The sequence below is a fragment of the Prinia subflava genome, chromosome 23 (assembly GCF_021018805.1).
Source record: "Prinia subflava isolate CZ2003 ecotype Zambia chromosome 23, Cam_Psub_1.2, whole genome shotgun sequence".
Taxonomy (NCBI): domain Eukaryota; kingdom Metazoa; phylum Chordata; class Aves; order Passeriformes; family Cisticolidae; genus Prinia; species Prinia subflava.
The window spans coordinates 725210-738557 of record NC_086269.1 but is presented as its reverse complement, the minus strand read 5'-3'; the positions used below and the strand labels follow the sequence as shown (position 1 = coordinate 738557).

General features: G+C 57.9%; 3 protein-coding genes across 6 annotated transcripts in view; 2 read left to right on the top strand and 1 right to left on the bottom strand.

Annotated features, from left to right (window-relative positions):
* The window catches only part of LAMB3 (laminin subunit beta 3), a 38574-nt gene extending 25544 nt beyond the window's left edge, over positions 1–13030 (bottom strand). The window contains exon 1 of one of the 2 annotated variants that reach the window (XM_063418263.1): positions 13012–13030. The gene's annotated coding sequence lies outside the window, so the exon portion shown is untranslated. Of the gene's footprint in view, positions 1–272; positions 399–13011 lie in introns of those variants that run through there. The other variant, XM_063418261.1, reaches the window with a different exon arrangement.
* On the top strand, positions 3556–4696 carry G0S2 (G0/G1 switch 2). Its single transcript, XM_063418258.1, has 2 exons — positions 3556–3778; positions 4117–4696. Exon 2 carries the CDS (start codon positions 4151–4153, stop codon positions 4460–4462), a length of 312 nt encoding a protein of 103 aa, XP_063274328.1. The 5' UTR covers positions 3556–3778; positions 4117–4150; the 3' UTR covers positions 4463–4696.
* LOC134561354 (11-beta-hydroxysteroid dehydrogenase 1-like) lies at positions 9017–13281 on the top strand. Of its 3 annotated transcripts, none has more exons than XM_063418270.1 (7): positions 9017–9158; positions 9257–9348; positions 9944–10047; positions 10995–11106; positions 11688–11873; positions 12426–12569; positions 12836–13281. In XM_063418270.1, exons 2-7 carry the CDS (start codon positions 9261–9263, stop codon positions 13069–13071), a joined length of 870 nt encoding a protein of 289 aa, XP_063274340.1. In that variant the 5' UTR covers positions 9017–9158; positions 9257–9260; the 3' UTR covers positions 13072–13281. The 3 variants fall into 3 exon arrangements, with proteins under 3 accessions (XP_063274340.1, XP_063274339.1, XP_063274341.1); XM_063418269.1 differs by having other exon boundaries at positions 9944–10074; XM_063418271.1 differs by lacking the exon at positions 9017–9158 and having other exon boundaries at positions 9269–9348; positions 9907–10074.
* Positions 13282–13348: the final 67 nt, after the last annotated feature.

Below are 13348 nucleotides of genomic sequence, written 5' to 3'. Positions count from 1 at the left end.
AGCTGGCACCCAGAGGCAGCCCAGGGTTCTGTCCCAAGGACAAGACTGGGGACCAGGCAGCAAAGTCCCTGTGGCTGTGCCTCCGTGACCTGCCCAGGGCAGCAGCCGCTCCTGACACGGCAGCAGAGCAGGTCACCACCGTGACCAGGTCACCACGGGCCACTCTGTGTCCAGCACAGCCCGGGGGAGGCTCCCCTGGGGCCAGCCCAGCAGCACAGCCGGGCTGATGGAACCAAACCTGCATTATTTTATTCATTTTCAATAGGACAGACCTGTAATGTGCCTTGCTGGGCTTTAGGGTTCCCTTTCCTTTTTCAATCCTTATTCCCTCGAGTGTTCCAGGGTGACACCACCTCCAGCAGCCCGCGGATCAGATGTCCTGGAGCCTCCTATGGGGGTGTTCTGGCAGGAGGGGCAGCTCCCTTTCCCTCCCAGCCCCTTTCAGGGCACTTCTCCTCCTCCCTGAGCTGCCAGCACGTGGCCACAGCGTGGCCAGCGCCTGCCGTGCCCCTGCCAGGCCAGCACGGAGTGTGCCAACCCCGCGACAGTGAAACCAGTGAAACCAGTGAAACCGGAGCTGGGGCACCTGGAGCTCTCCCCCGGCTCCTCACTCCGTGTCCCCCTGCAGCCAGGGCAGCGCTCCCGCTGCTCCCATTCCCAGAGCATCGCCCAGGTTACCCGTGCAGGGTAACCCAGCAGGAGCTCGGCTCCGGGAGAGGCTCAGCATCACCTGCACCTCCTCAGAGCCACCCCGAGCAGATCTCCAGGAGCTGAGGAGCGTCATCCCCCGGGCTGCCACACACCCCGGCCTCCCTCCCCGCAGGATTCGGGTTAAGCCGCGGCTGCTGACGCTGCTCTGGAAGTTCAGGCAGAGCTCTTCCCCCCGTGACGTTAAACTCGTGCAGCTCCCCCAGCCACAAAGCCTGGTTTAATCAAAGTTGCGATTAAACCTGACAACATCCTCGTGCAGACTCTCCTAAATAAGATTTAGAACAGCTAAAATTAGTCTAATTTAGTGTTAATCATTAATCGTTTTATCTACACTTAATTCAATTTAAATGTCCACACAATGAGCTTGCATAGACTTTGTTATTGAAATCTAAACCGAAATGGAATTAAATGTTGTTAAATTAGATCAACACAATCTGAGTGCTGCTATGAGGAGTGTTTGCCAGAGATGATTATCAGGTGATTGGTTAATGCTCAAAATTCTCCTGAGCTCTGTGTTATCCCAAAAGCTCCCGCTCTCAGTACCTTGGGAATGCATGGACATCTCCATCAGTAATAAATGAACAAAAATCCCCCTCCCAGCCCTCAGGGTAAAACTCACTAACATAGGGATCAGCAGGCAACAAAAACCCTGCCTGAAAAAAACAAAGGCAACCAAAAATCACTCTTTTAGGTCAAATGTCACGATTCCAACACTTCACAGTGACCTTTGAGCCAGGGGCCGGGTGCAGCTCCGCTGCTGCTGCAGGGGCTGAGCAGGGCCCGGGCAGCCCCCACCCCTCCCTGGGGAGGGTCAGCACCGGGACCCCCCGAGAGCCCCGGCAGGAGCGCTGACCTTGACCTTCCCCTGTCTGGTCGCTGTCTCCTCCAGCTATCTTTTCTCCAATGGACATTTTGTTGAGTGTTGCAGAAGAGAAAAAACACGGCCCGAACGCAGGAACCAGCCGCAACCTCGGCTGCCAAGTTGGCAGAGAAGATAAGGACCCTTTATTTAAAGTAAAAAAAGCCCAGACGCCGAGGAGGGATAGACAAGTCTTTAGCAACTTTTACAGCCAGTCTTGCAATGAAATTTCCTAAGCAGACTCAAAACTTGCAAAAAAAAAAAAAAAAAAAGAAAAGAAAAGAAAAGAAAAAAAAGAAAAGAAAAGAAAAGAAAAAAAGAAAAGAAGAACACAAGTTTTCCCCAGAAGCATTTCCTTGGGCAGGGGCAGCTGCAGCTGCCCCGGGACGTGCGGGATGTGAGGGATGTGAGGGGTGTGAGCAGCCAGGGGTGACTCAGTGCCCGGCCAGAAGGGGAAAACCCGAGAGATTCAAGGACCGTGCCCCTCTTTGGGGTGGGTCTGCACCGAGCAGTGTGTGAGGCATCAAAGCCTGGGGAGGAGGGAAGGAAGGAAGGGAGGAAGGGGGGACATTGCTCACCTGGAGGATTGCAGGGGCAGGAAGGGCAGACACAGCAGCAGCCATTCCCATCTCCCGTTATTTACGTCACAGAGAGGTTTCCCCTGCGTGTGCTGAGGCAAAACCCAGTTCAGGGCATCACCCCCACCTCCCCTGTGCCACAGGGCCTGTGTTCCACCTGCCGGGGGGGCAGGGCTAAGGGGAGCCCCTTCTTCCCTCCCTGGCTGGGGACAAGTTCCCTTCATCTCCAGATGCTCTGGGGCTGCCTGACCACCCCCTGGGGATCCAAACTCCTTTACAGCATCCCTTGGAGGCTCCCTCTGAGCTTCACCTCCTCCCACATGCACCAACCTCTTCCTAGAATTGCTGCCACAACATCAGTTTGTATTTTAATTTCTATACATCAGCAGAGCAGTTCCCATCATCTCAGCCACACGGATCAGCCAGGAAATCCGTCATCTGTAAATCCCAACAGCTTCCCGTGGCTGTAGCAGCTCTGTGAGATGTGCATGGAATCCACAGGATTCCTGCAGCCAGAGCAGAGTCTGTGCCCTGCTGGACCCTGCAGCCCAGCAGATGATGGTGATGGTGATGATGCAATGGTTCTTGCATCATCAGTAGTGCCGGGGTTATTGGTGCAACCTCCCTGGCTGCAGCCCAGGCAGGCAGAGTGGCAGCTCTGCTTCTGCCCAGGAAACTGCCCCGTCCTGCAGGTGGCACAAGGAGTGACACCGAGGGGTGACAGATTCAGCAGCAGGCACAGGAGAAGTGACGAGGGGGCCTTATGGTGATGTAACCTCCCCCAGCTTTGGAGTTTCCAAAGGTTCTCTCAGTCCCAGAAATCGGGGCTGCCCCGCTGCAGAATCACCTGCTCGTGGTTCCCTGTGCCTTGGGGCACCTGGAGAACTTTCCACACACCTCGGCCTGGGTGACACCCCCGGTGCCTCCCGGGGGGTTTTCTCCCCCTCGAGAAGGGGCAGCAAGGCAGGGACGTTCTGCTGAGCTGGCCTCGCACAGCCCCGAGCCCTGGATCCAAAACTCTGCCTTGTTTTGGGAGCTGTGGATACAGACCCTGTCCCTCCCTCCCAGGCACTCAGCAAAGCTGCTATGAACGTATCAAATATTGGTTGCAGAAGCAGGTACTGCACAGCAAGTCAGGCAGCAGCTCTCCAGTATGGGAATCGGACTTTGAGACAATTTGGGGGTTTTTTGGAGGGAGTAAAACCAGAAATTTTTAAGAGAAGGAAGAGAAATGGAAGGAGGGATGGGAAAACACAAGGAGAAATGGAGGGACAAAGAAATGGAATGAGAAATGGAAGGAGGAGATTAAAAAAAAAAAAAAAAAGTTTTTACAAAGGTGGGGAGGAAAGGGTTTAAAAAAAAAAAAAAAAAGGCAGGGTTTTTTTTTTCGTCTGGCCGGATTAGGGGCAGAAGCTGCCAAGCGGCGAGGGGGGGCCAGGCTGGCCCGAGCCCCGGCCCGGCCCCCGCCCGCCCCGCCAGCGATAAAAGGCGGCGGCGGCGGCGCCGGGCAGCAGCTGCAGCGGAGCGGCCGCGACAGCGACAGCACCGGCGACAGCTCCAACATCCAACACAGCTCCGCAGCAACACCGCAGCGCTCCCTGCACAGCCCGGCCCCGCAGCAACACCCCCGGTAAGGGCTGCGAGGGGCGGGGGGCCCCGGGGGTGCGCCGGGGGTGCGCCGGGGGTGCGCCGGGGGTGCCGCGGGACGGGGACGCTGCGGGAAAGGAGCGGGAGCAGCATCGTGCGCCCCTCACCGCAGCCGGGGCAGGGCTCGGTCCTGGGGAGGGTCTGCCCTGGCTGGGGCACCGCGGGGACGGCGCGGGTGCGTTTTCCTGAAGGAAACCTCCGGCAAAAGCCCGATCCCCGTTTAAAGCGCAGCCGGGGGTCCGCGGGCAGCTCAGGGAGCCCGGGGCGCTCTGCAGCCACAGCAGCTGGGTCTAACTCGCTTCCCTCTCTCTCCTCTTCCAGAACTGACGCCTAAACCTGCTGCTGCTGAACCAAAATGGAAACCATGCACGAGCTGATCCCCTTCGCCAAGGAAATGCTCAGCCAGAAGCCCAACAGGAAGATGGTCAAGCTGTACATGCTGGGCAGCGTGCTGGCCTTCTTCGGGGTGGTCATCGGCCTGGTGGAGACCGTGTGCAGCCCCTTCAGCTCCCAGGGCGGGCTGCAGGAGGAGGAGGAGGACAGGAGGAAGGCGGCGGCGGCCCGGGAGCAGCGGCTGCCGCAGACGAGGGAGGATTTGGTGCCGGACAAGGGCAAGGCGCGGCCGGCGCTGCAGCGGGCGCTGGTGACCCGGCACCACGCGTCCTAGGCCGGGCAGCGCCGCCGCAGGGCCCGCCCGGGGGTTCCAGCTCGGAGGAGGCTGAAGGAGACCGCACGGCAGAGACTCGGCACACGGGAGGGGTTATATTTGCTGCTGTGCAGCAGTGGGGAAAAATACCTTTTGTTGGTATGAACCTGTGCACGACGCACAGCACGGTTTCTTATTTTTCTTAAGGACGCGTTTTACACCATTTTGCAAGATCAATAAATATTTTATATGGTACCAGCGCTCTCTCTTGCTGCATTTATTTTCAAAGCCTTCTGATTTTCGCAGAGGTTGTGCTCACAGCTCTGGCTCCTTTTGGGGGGCCGGGGGCCAGGGGACAGTGGAGGAAGGGGTGTCCCCTCCCCATAAAGGCCGGGGCTGCTCTGGGGCTCTGTTCTGTCTGTCCCTCTGCTCCTCCCCAGGGGCCAGCTGGGGAGGAGGTGCCGCCTGCCCCGAGCGGGAGGTGGGGCTGTACCTCAGGGGTTACCTGGGTTCAATGGCACAGATTTGTCTCTGTCACGGCCATGTGTGCACAGAACTGGTTAAAAATAAATCAAAACCCCATTCTTGTCCTGGCAAACCTCCAACAGGCTCCAGCTGCTGCATTGGAAACCAAAATCTGAAACCCAAAACCTTTCTGCCTTTCCTGGGATCTTTCACAAAGCCACCACAGACCCCCGATTGTGCAGAGTAATATTGGCTGCCAGTGCCACAGGGTGTCACAGATGGAAAAAAACGGAGATGGCACAGTCAGCCTGGAGGGTGTGGAAACTGTTCCAGGCTTCAGAGCACTGCCAGGACCATTAGAGGACTTTCACCTATTTAAAAATGTTCTGGGGCTTAGCAAGAATCTGTTGCACTTGGGACTATGTCATGTCAGTCAAATAAAGTATCCAGCCAGCCACAGCTGAGGATCCTGAGCACACTGAGAGGGGAGGGCAGGCAAACAGGCCCTGCCAGTCCTGAGAGGACAGAAAATCCTCTTTTATCTGCTCAAAGGCACCCGCAGGGCAGGGGGAGCAGCAGGATACACACCTCACACACAAACTGGGAGATGCACCAGCCACGTGCCACTCTCCAGCTAAAAGCAAAACGATTGAGCCGAACACTGGATCATGGAAAATGGAAAACCCCTGCCAGACCTCAGTGCCCCATGCACAGCTCCTCCAAGAGATGCACAAGGACCTGAAAATATCAGAATGTGGCTGAAGTTCGCAATTTAATTTTCATAATACATAACCCACAATTCACTTTGTTGACAATGATTTCTGTTACCAAAACAGAGTGGAGAAAGAATCCTACCCAGTATCTGCACAACAATGTCAACTTCAAAGTACCTTTTCCTCAATTAAAAGTATACTTGAATTTAAATAGCCTTTGAGAATTACTTCATCTAGTCTGTAACAAACCCTCTCGTCTCTGGCAAGCCTGAACAACCCCACTCCTCACTGATACATGGAAGTTCCATGGGAAAACAGGAGAACTGAGGCCTGAAGGGAGCCATCAGCTGAGGAGCATCCACTGTCCTGCCCACTGCAGCTTTTCCAGGGGTTTTCCATTTCCAGCAGGGCCTCAGGGCAGGCGGGGCTGGAACTCCCTGTGGCAGCCCCAGTGCAGGGGACAGCGGGAGCTGTGGCTGTGTCCGGGACGGGGGCGCTCCGGGGCTGCCCTGTCCTGTCCGGCGGCCGCAGCCCAGCGCTGTCCCGGGTTACCCCGAGGTGAGACTGCAGCCGTGCCCGGGGCACCGGGGCTGCCCCTCAGTGCCCAGCCTGGGCTCCCCTGCGAGCTCCAGGGGTCTCACCCTGCCCCGCGGGAAAGGGGCTCTCGGAAGGGGAGGAGAGGGCGCTCCTGAGCCAGGGGTGACCCCGCTGAGCCCTCCCAGGCCGGCTCCCACCGTCCCAGGGCTGCCCACACCTCCTCTTCCCAGTGTTCCAGCCCCGGGGTTATGAGCTTAAAGCAAAGAGGGTTGTGAACAGTCAAAATAGCTGCTCCTAAGACACTAACGGGATTAGACAGCTCAGGCACAGCCCTGCTCCGGGAGCCGCCCCGGGGACCGTGTCCTGCGAGGACGGGCTGCTCTCCTGCGGGCGGGGGGCTCAGCAGGCACGGCCCCCCCCCCCAGGCCAGCCCGGGGTCAGCCCTGAGCGCTGCCCCTGCCCCAGGGCACTGCAGGCACCCGGGGCAGCGCTGCCCTCTGCAGAGGGGGCAATTAGACGAGATTAATCACTGATTTTACCGCAACGACTGCGTAAAGTCCCGTTTAAACCTCCCGCTAAATCCAGCGGGCACCGGCTCGGTGACCCCTTTGGCACCTCTCCGGCAGTGACCCGGGCCAAACCGGCCCAGTGCAGCAGTGACAGGCTCCAGCAAAACCTGCACATCCTCACTGCAGCAAAACCTGCACATCCTCAAAGCCCAGCAGAGCTGCAGCACAGCCACGGCAAACAGCAAAGAGCATCCCCACAGCCCCGGGCAAACTGAAAAGACAAAGCTGAATTATAAACACCGGGATAGAGCAGAGAGAAAGCAGGTGGGGTAAGGCACACGGGACTAGCGAGCACTGGGGAGGGCATTTAAGGGTGAGTTAAACCCAAATCCTGAGGGACAAACTCCTGGGGAGAGCCACACACTGCCCCAGGGCTGAGTTACATTGCTGGGTTCGCATGAGGTTGGTTTCTGCTGCTCTCAGACTTGTCTGAATCTGGTTTATTCCAACCTCTAAGCGTGACACTTTGCTGGTACATTAAATCCTCAGGAAAAATGCAGTTGGCACAAAATGTGGTGAGTCTTTGTCTGTACCCATCTTTCCAAAGATCTGATTTCAGCCTGGAGCTGCCATCCAGCCCCTCATCCCTCGGAGCTGAAGGCCACTCCAAGCAGCAGCCCTCCCCTCACAGCGCAGCCACTCCAAAGGCAGGAGCTGGATGTTTGCTGACAGTCCTCACTCGCTATTTGCAGTGTGGACACTGGATACTCCAGGGGCTAAATTTAGGGGTGCAGATAAGAATATCATCCTCAGCCACCCAGCTCCAAGGGCACCGGGAACAGGGACAGCGGCCAAGGCTCAGAGCAGCCACAGTTCCAACAACGGAATTTCAAGGCAGCAATTCCCAGTTTGGTCACACATGGAAAAAACCAAAAATTTAAGGCTTGGAAATGACTTAAACATCACAGTATTTTCTCTAAACCAGCAGCATGTAGAAATGTGATATCAGACCAACCCAAAGCCATCCTACAATCCTCTCATCTCCCTTGGGACTGGCAGTGCATTCCCAGCAGTGGGGTTCTGCAGAATGTGCAAGTGGAGAAGTAGAACTGGGGCAGCTCTTTACATCGTCTGTAAAGAAAGGAACTAGAGCTCTGTTCATGACAAAGGGCACTGGGACAGGAATAATAACATTTTAATGTCTATGGGATAAAGGAAAGCAAAAGGGCAAAGAAAAAAGCAAAGGAAAATCTTCCGCATTTGACCAAGATTTGAAAATTATTTTTAAAAAGCCAAATACCACTCAAAAAAGGGGAAAAAAAATAAAAGCGGTATCCAAATTCCTGCCAAGTGTTTTTGGGTCTTGGAGCTGCCTGCACAAACCTGCCCGAGCCTCAGCCGTGCCCTGGAACGCGCTCCCGGCAGGGGCTCTCCAGCTCCCCTCTCCCGCTTTGTTGTCAGAACAAGTTCCCTTCCCAGAACCCAGCAAAGCAACCCCCGCGAGCAGAGCGGGCAGGAGCATCCCTGGGAAAGCACAGCTCGGACTCAGGGCACGCAGCAGGGGAACCTCGGGCCGCCCCAGCCGGGGCTTTCAGCAGCAGCCGGGCTCAGCAAACCCTTCCCAAACCCTTCCCGGGCAGCCTTTCCTGCCCCCCTCCCCCTGCTCCCCGCCCCCAGGAAAAAGGCAAAAACAAATTCTTGAGTTGCACGCAGGAAAACGAGGCCAGGAAAAGCCGCGAGTGGGAGCAGCAGCACGGCGGGGATGGGAGGCTGGTTTATCCCTGTGGCACAAGATCCACAGCACTGAATTTGCTCCTGCTGAGGCTCAGGGAGCTGCAGGGTGTTCTGTGGGTTTTCCTCAAGATTATCTTCAATTAAAAGTCAGAGCAAAGCTCTTGCAAAACCCACAGGAGGAACCACGGCAGCAGGGCCACGGATTTCTCTGCAGAAAACACATCCAGTGTTCCCTGTGGGGCTGAGGTGGCTGCACCCCACAGACGGGTCCAGCTCAGCCCCTGCTCCCTCATCTGCTCACAGACAACAAAAAAAGAGATTAAAAACTCAGCCCTGCCTCAGTTGGGGGTGCAGTGTGCTGCTGAGTCCCTGCTGCCTGCGCCAGGAGCTGCTCTGGGGCTCGGAGCAGCCACACCCTGGGGAGCTCAGGGCCAGCTGTGGGTGTCCCCCCACGGGTCACATCCCACCCAGGGCCTGCAGGAATAAAGGACGATGTTTAACCACCTGCACTGAGCTCCCTCTGATGTTCTCCAAGTGAAACTTGATGCTGCTCAGCAAAGACACACCTCTTCCAGGGTGTTGTGCAAAATTCAGCATTTTAACGTAGGACAGGAAATATGAAAGGAGGTGGGCAGAAGCCAAACAGCCCCGCTGGCCAGGCCGAGCAGCAGGGAGCAAAGCAAAGGCTTTGCTTGGCTTATCCATCCACCCACCCGTGATTTTCCAGGGCTTTGGAAGCTGCAGCTCCTCCGCTGACAGGTTTTTAAAGGGTCACATCACTGCTTCCCGCAGGAGCAGCTCTGCAGAGGGCTTTTGTTCCTTCCCTCTCTCTCATGCTGTATTTCCTGACTCCACAGTGGGATGGGTCGCTTGCAAAAGATTCTCATTCCCTTTCTGGGATTGGTTTTGGCCTTCTGGTTCTATTCTGCGAGGGACACTTTCAAACCGGGTAAGTATCCAAAGCAAATCTGTCTTTAAGGAAAAAAAGCCACATTTGGGTGTTTTGCATAGAAACCGGACAGAGCTCGGACCAAGCCCCGTCTGAGCCTTTGTGTGGTGGCAGATACAGGAAAATTGCTTTAGCAAAGATTTGAAACAAAACTGAGCAAGGACTATGCAGAAAAACCTCCCGAGGGAGCAGGTGAAGCAGGGGGCAAGAGGCAGAGGGCACTGAGGGCTCCATTTTCCTGTGTGCAGGAAAAGAGTTTATAAACAGGGCTTGTAAGCGTTAGAGTTTCAGCTTGGAGCACGCACTCAGGGGATTGTTTTTGTTACAGAATAGTTGGGGCGTTGATAAATTGTGCCCCAGCTTGTGGAAAAAGCTGCTGGAAGAGCCCAGCACCGTCCCTGTGTCACTGCATTCTGCAGTTTTTTCCATGAGATGGGAGAGCCCTGCTGGTGCCGGATGCTTTGCACTCGCAGGCTCCCTCACCTTCCAGTTAACTGCTGCTTCTCAAGGGCACTCAGGGAGGTTTTTTCATTTGAGTTTTAAGGTTTTTTCTAATAGCATTCGGATAACTGAACTGGCTGTGCCTCCATGGCAGAGATGCTGCGGGGAAAGCGGGTGATCGTGACGGGCGCCAGCACGGGCATCGGGGAGCAGCTGGCATATCACCTGGCACGGATGGGAGCCCACGTCCTCGTCACGGCACGGACAGAGGCCAAGCTGCAGAGCGTAAACGGCAACCCGGGCACTCTGCTCACGGCAGGGCCCCCACGGGCACGGGGAGGGGACCACAGCCACGGGGACACCCACAGAACAGCCCTCAGCATGGCACAGGGACAGTCACAGCCCCCAGCAGGGCACGGGGACAGCCACAGCTCCCAAATGGGCACAGGGACAGTCACAGCTCCCAAATGGGCACAGGGACAGTCACAGCTCCCAACCGGGAACAGGGACAGCCACAGCTCCCAGCCAAATACAGGGACAGTCACAGCTCCCAGCTGGGCACGGGGACAGCCACAGCTCCCAGCTGGGCACAGGGACAGCCACAGCTCCCAGCAAAATACAGGGACAGTCACAGCTCCCAGCTGGGCACGGGGACAGCCACAGCTCCCAGCAGGGCACGGGGACAGCCACAGCTCCCAGCTGGGCACGGGGACAGCCACAGCTCCCAGCTGGGCACGGGGACAGCCACAGCTCCCAGCTGGGCACGGGGACAGCCACAGCTCCCAGCTGGGCACAGGGACAGCCACAGCTCCCAGCCAGGCATGGGGACAGTCACGGGTCCCAGCCCCCTCTGTGCTCTGGGAGCTCCTGCAGGCACAGCCATCCCCTCCTGCAGGCACAGCCCCCTGCACTCCCCGTTGCAGTGTCTGGATGTTGTGCACATCCCCACACACCCTCATTCCACGGCTCCTGCTCCCCTGCACACGTGCAATTCCAGCTCAGCCTGCTCGCAGCTCAGACTGCCTCGGGTAACGCGCTCACCCTGGAACCGTGTTCCAGGCTCCCTTTGAAGCTCCCAAGGCTCCAAACACACTCCCCAAACTCCAAACCGCCGGTTTAAGGTGGGGACACGGCACAGGGAGCTGAGGCAGCCTCTCGCAGGCACGCGGGGGCTCTGGGGCGCTGCTGACCGCGCTGTCGTGCAGGTGGTGCGGCGGTGCCTGGAGCTGGGGGCGGCCTCGGCGCGCTTCATCAGCGGCACCATGGAGGACACGGCCTTCGCCCAGCGTGTGGTGAGGGAGGCACAGACCTCCCTGGGTAGGTCTGCAACCCGCCCTGCGTGCTGCCAGCACCTCGGCCTGGCCCTGCTCTTTGCCACGTGCAAAAAACGTGGGAGAGATGGGGCGAGACGGGAAAAATTCTCCTCCGATTCTGCCCTGCTCCTCTGCCGGCGTTGCTGCCTCTCAAACTGAACTGCGCTCTCGATTTCAGCCCCGTGCCCTCCTGACACGCTCTTGCAGTGTCACAGCCCCGGATTTCATCAGCCCAGTGCCAGGGGCTGGCAGATCCAGCAGCCCCGGCCATCGTGGCCATGGGTCAGGGCTCAGAACTGCAGCAGTCCAGCTCCCTGTGGAGCGCTCCCTCTGCCTCTCAGACAATTCAGGGGTGATCTCCCTTGGGCCATGGTATTTGCGTTTTATACTAAAAAATATATCACAACAAAATATTTACTGGCAGCTGCCATCCAGGCTGTATCCCTGCTCCGGAGATAACAGGCCACAGCTCTGACCCAAAAACCTGATTTCCTTGGATTGCACTTATTCTGCTCCCAGAAAATGTTGTTTTGCTGGTTGCAGCCCTCTCCCCCCCAGCACTAATGCCCATTTTTCTGCTTGCAGGAGGCCTGGACATGCTGATCCTGAACCACGTCGGTGCATCCTACTTTGGCTTTTTTGATGGGGACGTTGAGCACGTCCGAAAGCTCCTGGAAATCAACTTCCTCAGCTACGTGGCCATGACCACGTCAGCCCTGCCCATGCTGAAGGAGAGCGAGGGCAGCATTGTGGTGGTCTCCTCCATGGCAGGTGAGGGGACAGTGCCACCGGGCTGGTGACAGGGGACTCACCCACAGGGCACCTGGGCTGATGGCAGCACAAAGAGACACCAGACATCCCACAGGAGCCACAACAGCTCAGCACTGCAACCCCGCCAAAACCAGCCCCAGCCCCCAGATCCAGATGGGTTTGGGATTCTGTTGATGGAATTGGTTTCCTGCTCAATCCAATTGCCCCGTTTTGGTGTTTGACCAGCACAGCAATTAAACCCATAGGTGCTCTGCTGGTCAGTGTTCTGGTGATCAGCTCAGTGGCCAGGGAGAAGAGTTTCACCTTTGCTCCATCTCTCCCCTCAGTTTTGTGGTTCCTGTGGGTTGCCCATGCCCTGAGCAGAGATGTGAGCCATGGCTTTGGCCTTAAGAGCTGAACAAGAATATTTGTAAGGCTGCTGTTCAGGTGCCAGGACGACACTTCCCTGACTGTAAACTCCCTTTGGGTAAAACACAGCCTCTGACGAGGGCAAAAGAGAGGCTGGGGCAGAGCAGCCTCGTGTGCTAATACAGAACTTTGCTCTGTGTCCAGGTAAAGTCGGGTTCCCCTTTACCGTCCCCTACTCTGCGACTAAGTTTGCCCTGGATGGATTTTTCAGCTCCCTGAGGCAGGAATTCACCATTCAGAGCATCAATGTCTCCATCACGCTCTGCATCCTCGGCTTCATCGACACCGGTAAGAGCAGCGCTGCTCTGTCCCTGCTCCGGGCTCAGCATCCCCGTCCCGGCTCCTCCTCCTGTCCCCACCCCTGCCGCAGGGCCCCCGGGCGATGCCACCTCCCGCCACCAAAACACAGCCTCCAATCTCATTTCCTTCCCCGTGCCATAAAACCGGGCACAGGCTGGCACAGCCCAACACCCCCGCGGGTCCCCGCTCTCCCCTCACCCCCGGGGGTCTCTGCTGGCCCCTCACCCGGGCTGCGGCGCTGACCCGGCCCGCAGAGCGCGCAGTGCGCGCTGCCGCGGAGGTGCTGCGGGAGCGGCCGGCGCCGCGGGACGAGTGCGCGCTGGAGATCCTCAAGGGCGCGGCGCTGCGCCGGAGGGAGCTCTACTACCGCTACAGCTCCACGCGGCTGCCGCTGCTGCTGCGGGACTGCGCCGCGGAGCTCCTCGACTACCTGGTGCGGAGCCGCTACCGCCTGCCCGCGGCCCCCGGCGCCGCCCGCCCGCCGCACTGAGCCCCGGGCTCCGGGAGAGCCCCGGGCTCCGGGAGCGGCCCCGGGCTCCGGGAGAGCCCCGGGAGCGGCCCCGGTTTTGCCCGGCAACGCCACCGCCCGCTCGGTGACGCGCTGGCGGCACCCGCAGGGACACAGCGGGGCCGCACCGGCGGCTCCCTGCCCCGCTCTCGGAACACTAATTATTAAGGTAATTGTTGAATAAAGTGTGCTAAGCGGACAGCCCCGCGTGTGCCGGAGGGGTTTTGTCGCCTTTCTCAGCTGTTCACGGGCACAGCTC

What these genes read in the sequence shown, in the direction of transcription:
- G0S2 (XM_063418258.1), top strand. Translation starts at nt 4,151, where the DNA reads ATGGAAACCATGCACGAGCTGATCCCCTTCGCCAAGGAAATGCTCAGC.
- LOC134561354 (XM_063418269.1), top strand. Translation starts at nt 9,261, where the DNA reads ATGGGTCGCTTGCAAAAGATTCTCATTCCCTTTCTGGGATTGGTTTTG. An exon ending in GAGGGACACTTTCAAACCGG is followed by an intron (nt 9,349 to 9,943) that starts GTAAGTATCCAA and finishes CCTCCATGGCAG; the next exon opens with AGATGCTGCGGGGAAAGCGG. An exon ending in CCTCGGCTTCATCGACACCG is followed by an intron (nt 12,570 to 12,835) that starts GTAAGAGCAGCG and finishes CCCGGCCCGCAG; the next exon opens with AGCGCGCAGTGCGCGCTGCC.